The 10,509-nt window shown below is 49.4% G+C and overlaps 1 protein-coding gene and 1 pseudogene across 1 annotated transcript in view; both read left to right on the top strand.

Annotated features, from left to right (window-relative positions):
- Positions 1-6,810: 6,810 nt before the first annotated feature.
- On the top strand, positions 6,811-7,414 carry LOC104996763 (annotated as a pseudogene).
- A 2,310-nt stretch (positions 7,415-9,724) lies between these two features.
- The window catches only part of CBFB (core-binding factor, beta subunit), a 49,085-nt gene continuing 48,300 nt past the window's right edge, over positions 9,725-10,509 (top strand). Inside the window, exons 1-2 of the mRNA XM_010851123.1 lie at positions 9,725-10,156; positions 10,233-10,301. Of these exons, the coding sequence (XP_010849425.1) occupies positions 9,725-10,156; positions 10,233-10,301 (501 nt within the window). The remainder of the gene's footprint in view (positions 10,157-10,232; positions 10,302-10,509) is intronic.

Below are 10,509 nucleotides of genomic sequence, written 5' to 3'. Positions count from 1 at the left end.
TAAATAAATGAATGAAAAAAAAAAAAAAAGCATGAGGGAAGGTATGGAGATAGGTGACAGAGACAGTGGAACCATCTGCCAAGAAACTTAGAGGGTGGAGAAAAGAAACAGAAGCAGGCGCACATGCACCCAGACAAGCAAATGGACAGCGAGACAGGGCAGTGCTGGGGGCTGTTCTGGAGAAGGGCACTACCTGGACACTTAGAAGGGGGCAGAGAGCAAAGGATCTGTTTCTCATCCCAGTTGTCTGACCACTGAGACCCTTTGGGACATGACAGAAGGGTCATCTGGAAAGGCTGTGGGAGCACAGAGATGAACCTGTCTTGGGCTAGGTTGGGGTGTTGGGGAAGGCTTCCAGGAGGAGGACCTGAAAGAACCAGTAGGAAAGAGTGGAGGGATGGAGGTGGAGAGGGAAGGGGAGGAACCCAGGCCCGGAGGCAGGAATTAGCCTCTTCCATCCCAGCAGCTGTGCATCAGCGTGGCCCACACAGGAAGATTAAAAGAGGAACCAGCCCAGAGCTGGAGTACCAGGCCTGTAAGCCTGGGAGGGAACACGGCCCCTACCCTGAGGTACTGGAGAGCCGTGGGAAGGACAGGCACTGGTTAGGCTTATCTTCCAGAAGGAGCAACTGGAGGAGGAGAAGGGAGAAATAGGGAAGCCAGGAAAGGGTGGTACAGAACTGGAAGTGAGTCCTTCAGAGAACAGAGCAAACAACTTCATAAAGCAGATGGGCAAGACTTGGTGACAGAGGAGGGGAGGGGTGGTGGAAGTTGAGAGAGACTCCTAGGTGGGATGAGAAACAGATCCTTTGCTCTCTGCCCCCTTCTAAGTGCCCAGGTAGTGCCCTTCTCCAGGACACCCCCCAGCACTGCCCTGGCTCTGTCCATTTGCTTGGGCCAAGGCAGGAGGTCAGCTCTGAGCATCCACCCACTGCCATCCACAGGTGGCAGCCAAGGCTGCCAAGGCTCTGAGCCTTGGCTCAGAGCTCTTCCACCCAGCCTCGGAACTCACGTGAAGCCGCCCTAGGGCCTGGGCCCAGGAAAAGGCCCAAGAGGGTGTCTAGCCCAGGTTGGGGGCACAGCCCGGAAGGCCAGGTGTTACTGGGGGAGCTCCTCCCCTCTGACCCCCCTCGCCAGAAGCTAATCAAGGTAGTACTGTAGCCTCCTGCCGCTGACCCTCTGTCGTTGGCAATGATAGCTCCATGGCCATGAGGGGTTGAGTTTGGGCCTCTTTGTGGAGCAAATCAGAAGGGGAGGAAGGCCCATTGGAGCCCTGAAAGAACTCAGAAGCTAAGAGCAGACAGCCTCACAGAACAGAGCTCAACCTGTCTCTTTTAGGCAGAGTTTGGGAGCTGTGTGTTCCTGTCTGGGCCTGTCCTCTGTGTGTGTGTCCTCAGGCGGGCCACTGCCTATCTGGGCCTGGTTTCTACTCTCCAGTGCACTGGGAGCAATCTCTGGGGTAGGACACTGCTCTAGCCTCCCTCTCCTCCAGCTATGGTCCAGGACTCCTGTGTACTCTCAGCCTATTCATCCATAGGTGCTATGGAGGAGCACACCCATGACCTCTCCAAGGAGTCACTGGGTGATCATTATGTATCTTCTACTGTGAAGGAGCAAGGACCCTTTGAAAGGGGAGCTTGAAGGTGGAAGAAAAGCCTTTCAGGAAATTAGCCCCAGTGGCAGGAAAATTCATCAAAAGCTGGCAGAAGTGCCGGCTGCTGATTCATGTCTCTTACCTAAGGAACAGCTCTTCTGGGCTGAGGGCAGGACTGGTAGCTTCCAGAGTCTTCCAAAGACCCCAGACCCAAAACTTCAAAACACTGGACCTTTTACTGGGATTTTCAGCATCTGATGGGGGGAGGGGCACCATCATCCGTTTTTTGGTTCCTGAATCATGGGATTCTACAGTGCTAGGAAAAGCTGCTGATAGATAGTGGCCTTGAGTTTGAATACAACTGCTGTGTGATCTCAGACACTCAGGTGACCTCTCTGATCCTCTCTGCCAGAAGGAATTCTGACATTGCCTACCTTCTAGGTGACCAATACATCTATAATATTCAGTGCATGTGTGCTAAGTCTCTTCAATTGTGTCCGACTCTTTGCGACCATATGGACTGTAGCCCATCAGGCTCCCCTGTCCATGGGATTCTCCAGGCAAGAATCCAGGCATGGAGTGGGTTGCCATGCCTTCCTCCAAGGGATCTTCCCAACCTAGGGATTGAACCCAGGTTTAAATGGCACCCCACTCCAGTACTCTTGCCTGGAAAATCCCATGGACGGAGGAGACTGGTAGGCTACAGTCCATGGGGTCTCAAAGAGTCGGACACTTTCATTTTCACTGAGCAATTTCAGTTTCACCTTCCTGAATTGCAGCCAGATTCTTTACCACCTGAGCTGCAAGGGAAGCCCATAATGCTCAGTACACCTGGGAAAAGAATAATTTTTCATGAAGAGTGAGGATGGAACCATATCAGAACAATTCTCGGTAGAGGGACCGTCCAGCAGGAAAACAGTCTGGATGTGGAACTCATTATTAGGGTGGCACTTACCTCCCTCCCACTGCCAGGTATTACGGCAGGCAGAAGAGCTGTTGCAGGACACCCCTCCAGGGAGCACTGTTTACCTGGCTTACAGTGTGAACGAGCCCCAAAATGTAACCTGAACTCCACGCCCTTTGTACTCTCGACCTACCACCTACATGCATGCTTACACCACCCATGCCTCAGAGAAGCCGCTGATGGGATCTCTTGGTTACCATCTCACCCAAAACATCCACACTGGGTGGTCTTTAGAGCCCCCTCCTCTTCCAGCCTGTCCATGGCTGCCTTCAGCTCCCAGAACTGGTCTGGCCACCAGGCCAGCCTGATCATTTGAAGCAGAATCCTTCGAAGGAGCTATGGATGTAGCAGACCCCAGAACCACAGGGAATCCCTTCCAGGCTGGTGAGGTGGCCATGGGCTAGTAACTCGGTTGGCCTATTTTTAAGACAGTGTTACAGCGCAATTGGGAAACCCTGCTTGCAAGGATGGTTTAGAGCTCAGCAAATTGGGGAAAGAATCCAAGAACAAGGCCAAGTTTCAAGGTATCAGCAGGGAGACAAAAGGAGAGAAAATAAAAGAGGATGCATTTGGACTCAGGCATCAATAAATGAGCCAGAAGTGGTTGTTGAATTATTCAGCCTCCTTTATTGATCCATTGATCTCTATCTGCAGGTCTTGGTTTATTCTTGGTTGGCATTTCCTGTGTCTGAGACAGTGGGAAGAGAAATGGAGAGAAGAAAGGAACAGGTTTTTAAGACTCCAGAAGAGAGAAGAGGCAAGGCCAAAGAGAAATTTGACAACAGGTATCAGGAACCTTAAAATGCCTGTATCTTTTGACATGGTGAATCTGTTTTCTGGAAACTGACCCTAAAAACACTATCCAAAACTTTTAAGAAACAGCCTTCAAGCATCACGATATTCACAGAAGCCTTATTTTATAGCACTGAATAACGGGAAACAATCTAAATAGTTATGTCCGACAATAAAGGATCAGCCAAGAAGTCATTAGGAGTTTTATATGACTACATGGGGAGATACTTATGCCATAGGATTAGGTCAAAATGGAGCATTCAAAACTGTACCCATAGGGGAATTCTGTGGTGGTCCAGTGGTTAGGACCGTGTGCTTTCACTGCCAAGGGCCTGATTTCAATCCCTGATCAGAGAACAAAGATTCTGCAAACTGCACAGCATGGCCAAAAACCCCCACAAAACCCTGTACATACAGAATGTCATAACTGTGTGAAGAAATGTGGATGGAAAAGGGCCAAAGAAAATATACCAAAATGTTAGCAATGATTGTCTTCAAGTGACAGGGTTCTCTTTTTTTCCCCCCTATATTTCCTAAATTTTCTACAATATGCACAAGTTTTAAATAATTAAAACAAAATGTAAGGATGGAGCAAAAGACACTCATATGAGGTGTCTGCACAAGAGTAAAATAAGCACAAAGTAGTAGGGAGCTGATTCCTTCTAGAACCCAGGGTACTGCTATGTCTTAGGTCTGCTGACCATCTCCCTGGCACATCAAATGGACAGAACTGACAGGATGAGGTGATACTGCAGGGCAGTCACTCTGCAGAGAGCAGTCAAAGGCCCCTGAACTCATTATTTAAAGAAAAAGCATGAGGGACTTCTCTGGCAGTCCAGCGGCTAAGGTTCTGTACTCCCAACGCAGGGGCCTGGGGACTCTCCCTGATCAGGAAACTGAGATCCCACATGCTGCAACCAAGACCTGGCACAGTCAAATCAATAAACATTTTAAAAAAGAAAGGAAAGAAAACAAATAAGAGGAGTTTTCCCATAAGAGAAAGGGGAGGAGGTCAGGCTAGATAGAGGGGACAGTGAGAGCAAAGGCCCTGAGGCATGTGGGAAGCACAAGCAGGCCAGTGTGGTCAGATGGCAGGGTGCCGTAGGGAGACACAATGGGAGATGGGATTGGGAAGGAACGGAATGACTGTCAGGGGGTCCCATAAGCTGGGCTGAGGGCCTTTGCCTCTCAGCCATAGGCAAATCGGGGGCTTGGGGGAGGGTTTCAAGCAGCAGGGCAGTGTGGTTAGAGCTCTACATTCTCCAGTTCCCTAGTCTAGTCTGTTTGCCATCACCCTCCAGAAACTCAGAGAGGAGGGCAGGGGAAGGGGAGTCATCCAGCAGCCCTCACACATGGTCAGCCAGGCCTCCTGACCCCAGCCTGGCCCTCTGCCCACCACACCAGGTTCAGGCCCCACCTCCGGCCACTCAGACAAACCCCTTCACCTCCCATGACAAAGAGGCTCATTTGGTGCCTGGGCAAGATTTTGCAAACGTCAACCTTGTAATTACAAGGATGAAATCATCTGGTTCCTTTTAAGCAAACGGGTTTATTGATCCCAACACTGAAGAAATGCTATTCTGGGGAAATTTGCTCCTCTCTGCTTTCTTCTCCTTCTGGGATGGATGAACTGATGGGAGTGTTGGGGGTGGGGGGGGCAGGCGGTGGTGGCAGGGCAGTTAAGAAGGGGGAGAACTTCCCAGAGGGATAATTCTTATGGGCCCAAGGGTGAATTGTATGGTATGTAAATTATATCTCAAAAAAATTATTTAAGGCTCAGGAAACTGCCTCATTTAGGTGGATGATACCCCATCCTGGACTTCAGCCCATCTCCATCCAAAGACTAGAAGCTGAGTAGAGCTAGGCTTTGATGGCTCTGTGCCAACCACTAATTCCCCTTCTCTCCCACCCCCCTCAACGTTCATTTGTGGCTCCCAGATCCTGTTTCAGCTTTAAGATGGTACACTGTTTCCTCAGTAATTGAATGGATGCTGTTTCTTTAGAAAAAAGTGCACAGAGTTTCAGGGACCTGGGAGGACCTCACCCCCACTTTGAGGAGAGACAGATGTGGGTGGCTGCTGACACTGGATCTGGATAAAGCCATCCTTTCTGCTGGACCTGGGAGGCAGGATGTCTAGGCCCTGACCAACCAAGCCAAGGAGGGACAAACAGTTGGGCTCAGGGGACAGGAATGTTCAACCATCAAGGGCAAAAGCCACATCCTGCCACAAGGCCCATAGTAAGACCCCTCCACCCAACCTGTTGGGGCCCCTTTGGGAGCATGGTAGGGTGCTTCATGGGAGTGACTCCAGCTCTCTACAAGCTTGCACGCAGTTTGGTGAAGGAGACAAGCTGGGCATCCTTACCAGTAGAAGCCTTGGAATGGAATGGTTAAGAGCCCCAGCCCCTCTGAACCTCGGTTTCCTCATCTGTAGAATAGGGTCAATAACAACAAACTTGCAGGGTTATGATGAGGAGTGAACAAAGGATATACCCCCAGTGCTTAGCCATTTCATTAACTCTAATGGGTCAGGGTCTTGTCTGGGTCCTATGGCCACCTATTTACCTTTTCAGGGTCTCCTTTTCCTCATCTCAGATAGGGACAAGGAGGCCTGTCTTAGAAGGTGGTTGTGTGAATTAACTGAGATAAGGGGTAGAAAAAGCACCCCGCTCAGAGGTTCACAGTTGAACCAGACAATTAACGGTTCCCTCCACACCCTGCTCAGCAGTATCGTCCATTTACTGCCCACCCTTTCAAGATCAGTGGAAGCAGCTGCCCACTCGGGAAAGTAGGAGAGAGAAGGCCCTGGACTGATTGAATCCTTAAGAACGGAAAGCTCCAAGCAGTAGGACTTCAGAGAATTCAACCAGGTTTATGGGGTTGGGAGGGTGTTTCTCGGCAATGAACAGTCACCCTCAGGCTTCAATCTGTGGGCCCTACTAGAGCTGGCTGGTAGCAAACTCCTTCATGAGGTGGTGCCTGAACCAATCCATACCCATCAGACAGAAGCACAGAGCTAAATATATGTGATGTGTGTGAAATTTTCTTTTATTAATTTCCTTTAATCCAGTTTGTAAAATAAGTGAAAAAATTAACCATTAAAAAAAAAAAAAGGCATACAGAGTTCAGCCGAGGAGATGGCCTCCTTTGGCCTGCGGCTCGTTTCCCGGTTGTCCTGGCTGTTTGGATGCCAGACAATGCCGAGTGTGGGTTACCCTGTGGCCTGGAGTTGCCAAAGGCTGTCTGTGGTGCTGCTGTTCTGGGTCCGCCTGGCAGACTCTCCCATCCCTTTCCCTCCAGACGGCATTCCCCACCTCTGTGAGGCTGACACTTAGAGTACTCTGTCCTGCTCTGTACTCCCACTGCTTCCAGTCCAGCTCCCTCGAGCTTAGAAGGGATATGTCTTGACCATCACCTTTGTCAAAAAATTCATGGTGGCTTTCTGCCTCAGCTGCTGCCATGGCTCCTGTGAAAAAGCTTGTGGCAAAGGGCAAAAAAAAGAAGCTGGTTCTGAAGTTTTACCTTTGACTATACCTACCCTGTAAAAGGTAGCATCATAGATGCTGCCAATTTTGAGCAGTTTCTTTAGGAGAGAATCAAAGTGAATGGAAAAGCTGAGAATCTTGGTGGAGGGGTTGTTACAGTCAAAAGAAGCAAGAGCAGGACTACTGTAATGTCTGAGGTGCCTTTCTCCAAAAGGTATTTGAAATATCTCACCAAAAATATTTGCAGAAGAATAATCTACATGATAGGTTTCCCAGGTGGCGCTAGTGGTAAAGAACCTACCTGCCAATGCAGGAGACATACATACAAGACTTGGGTTTGATCCCTGGGTCAGGAAGATCCCCTGGAGGAGGGCATGGCAACCGACTCCAGTTTTCTTGCCTGGGAAATTCCATGGACAGAGGAGCCTGGCGGACTACAGTCCAAGTAACATGACTTTGTGACTAAACAACAGCAACTACATGATTGGTTATCTGTAGTTGTTAACTGCAAAGAAAGTTAGAAATTGCGTTACTTCCAGATTAGTCAAGTTCAAGAAGAGGAGGAACTTGAAGGTTAAACTCAATTATCTGGAATATTTTGTATGAGTTCTTATATATATATATATGTAATATATATATATAATATTATATAATTTTTTAAAAAAACCTTTTTTTGTTTACTTTTCTTCACCGCATCTCAGTTGCGGCATGTGGGATCTACTTCCCAGACCAGGGATCAAACTGCCCCCCTGCACTGGGAGCGCGAGTCCTAGCGATTGGACCATCAGGAAAGCCCCTCTGTATGAGTCCTCGAATAAAACTTGGGAACAGAATCAACAAACAGTTCATGTCTGGTCTGAGCATCTAGGCCACTCTAGTGAGATTTCAACTTTTATTTATTCCACATCTCCCAGGGAAAAAACAATTTATTGCTGGAGTCCAGACACCAAGGTCAGCTGCAGCTCTGTGAGCCCTACCTGGACCCACTGTGGAGTAAGAGTGCTTCCTTGTGAAGCATCTATCAGAGACAGAAATGAAGGGTTTTACACAAGTATCTACCTAAACAGAATATGGCGACACTGCATGGTATCACATGGGATATCCTTTTTTCCTACTATGGAAGCCAACAGCAGAAATTCTGCTTCCTTGACCACAGTCCTTGTTGACTGACAGCAAACTCATCATCTTCCTCTTGTTCAAACAATGATTGTATTGTCTTGGTGCCCAAAGATCTTCTTAGCTGAAATGGGAAGATGTAAGGGAGAAGCAGCAGATGGATGAAAACTTCTGTTCCTTGTGAGTGGCTTGGTTCTGCCTTGGGAACTGGGGTAGAGGCTGCCTCACTTACCTCTTAACATAAAGTGCAGATACTTTAAGGCTGGTTTTGTCTGCACTTTGTGCTGATGTGAAGTTTCCCCCTTCAGTTTCACTGGAACATTTAAACAGTGAAATAAATGGCACCTTTTGCCAGATGTAGCTGATACAAACTGCTCAGTGGGCCCACCATGTACTCTTACTCCCTCCTTTCGGGGAAAACTGTTCTTCCCTTCTTTCAACCATTGGCTTTTCTCTGAAGTTGCCAATCGCAGGCCCCCAGTCTGCAATGGGACAGCATGTGACATAAGCTGGCCGATGTCATCACACTTGCTTGGATATGGTGATTTGGCAGAGGGGAGAGTGTGGAACCCAGATTAGGCCAATCCGGGAGATGGAAATTTTGGAGACAGAGAAGTGGATGTTTCCATCCTTTGTCAGGAAATGAATGCCATTGATGAGAGGCTGAGAGAATTAGCAGTGAGAAGAAACAGAGAAAGGAAAAAGTCCCTCTCTGTGATTCGTTTACTTAAAACTGACACCTTTTTAGCTTTAAGGTTTTTTTTTTTTAATTGGTTTTCTGTCATTTGCAACTGAAAAGCACCCAAGGGAAAGATTCTGAGATACCTGGAGACCCAACAAAAGTGGTTGGTGACATCCATATCTATGTATACCCTTTCTGTTTGTGTACATACTTACATTCACACAGGCTTGGTGTAGGCCAGGGAGCATGCCCTTGGAAGAAGTTGATTCTATGTTTGCTACTCAGAAAGTGTGTGTTTGTTAAAACCACTGGCCTGCAGGTTTGATTTTGCTGAAAACTCTCCCTCTGACCTTGGGCAATCCATCACTACTGGACCTTAGAGTGAAAAACCAATCAGTTTGCCAGGAACTGAGTGGTTTCCTGGGACATGGGACTTCCATTGCTAAAACCAGGATAGTCTATCATCCTAGCTCAGTTCTGTATCTGTAAAAATGAGATTGGATTAGACTAGAAAGGGCTGGGAAAGTCTGCCAAATCCTGCATTCAGGCAGACATTGCCAATTGCCCTTGGCACTAACTCCTGTAAGTTTAAGTGCATTCTTACAATCCTTTGCTGTAAGACCAGCTACTGTCAAAACTGGCACCTATTTGCCATACTCGGACTGAGTTTCTGACAAGCTGAGATTTTAACGGTCAGAATTTATTGAGGACCAACTTTAAGTAAAGCTCTGCTGTAAATCCCATGTCAGGCTGTCTCCAGCCTGAGCTAAATGACTTCCCTAGAACTTGTGGATCTTGTTTTTTAGGATTTGATTGTACATTTGTGTAAATATATGAACCGGTATTGGGTTATTAATTCAGCTTGTTCTTTGTAAACCTAAATTTATTGAGTGTTCATCATGTGCTAAAACTACATAAAAGCTCTCATGCCAGCTAATACTGCGAGCTTGTGAGTGCCTGCATTTTTGGAAAAAAGCAAACTGAGGCTTTGTGGTCCAGTGCCTATCTAAGGGCCCCAGCCAGCAGGCAGGGGAGTGAGTGAGGTCCCATTTGAGGCCCTTCTGATTCCAACAACTCAGACCTTTCCACCATGATGCGGGTTCAGTTGGATCTTTTTAGTCTCTTTCCACCGTTAGTCTTTGATGTGCACAACCTGCACCCCTCCTGGTCGGTTTTCGGAATCTCCAAGAACTTAAGTTTCCAAAGGAGACTTTGGAGTCTCCTTCAAAGTCTCCAAGGACTTAAGTTTCCTGGCGTTCAGGTGACAATTTGGGGTTACTCCGCGCTTCTGGGGAGCCCAAAAATTCCAGGTAGTGTAGAGGAAGGACTCGTGCGGGCCGCTCCCTATCTCCAAGAACGGGGCAGATCCCCCACTGAACGAAGTGGCCGGCCAGGAGAAAAGGGGCCGCGCGGCGCCGCGGGAGGAGCCGGGTTTCGCTGCAGTCCAGCGGCACCGCAAGCGGACTTGCGGCGCATGCGCGGCGCGGGTCGCAGAGTTGTGAATGGTGCGTTTGTTGCCGGAGTTTGGGGCGGCGGGCGCGCGGAGGAGGAGGGGTGGGGGCCGACGGGGGCGGGGCGGGGCCGGGCGGGCGGGCTAGCGAGGTGGGCGGCGAGAGGAAGTGGCGGCGGCGGCGCCGGGGGCGGCGAATGTTGGATCAGCGCGGGCGGTAGGCAACGGCTTAGGCGGCGCCCGCGTGGGCTGGGCTCGAGCGGGCGGCGGCACCTTAGACTCCCGGGCGCGGGAGCCCACGCGGGCGGGCGCCTGAAACAAAGGGAAGCGAGAGTCAGGGCGCCGCGGGTGGGCGGTCAGTCGGTCAGCGCGGAGCCGGCCAGCGGGTGCCCGCGGAAGCCTGGAGCCCGGCGGCCGGCGCGGCC

Source organism: Bison bison, unplaced genomic scaffold (genome assembly GCF_000754665.1).
Source record: "Bison bison bison isolate TAMUID 2011002044 unplaced genomic scaffold, Bison_UMD1.0 scf7180017864297, whole genome shotgun sequence".
NCBI classification, from domain to species: domain Eukaryota; kingdom Metazoa; phylum Chordata; class Mammalia; order Artiodactyla; family Bovidae; genus Bison; species Bison bison.
This window is presented reverse-complemented; position numbering and strand designations above follow the sequence as displayed.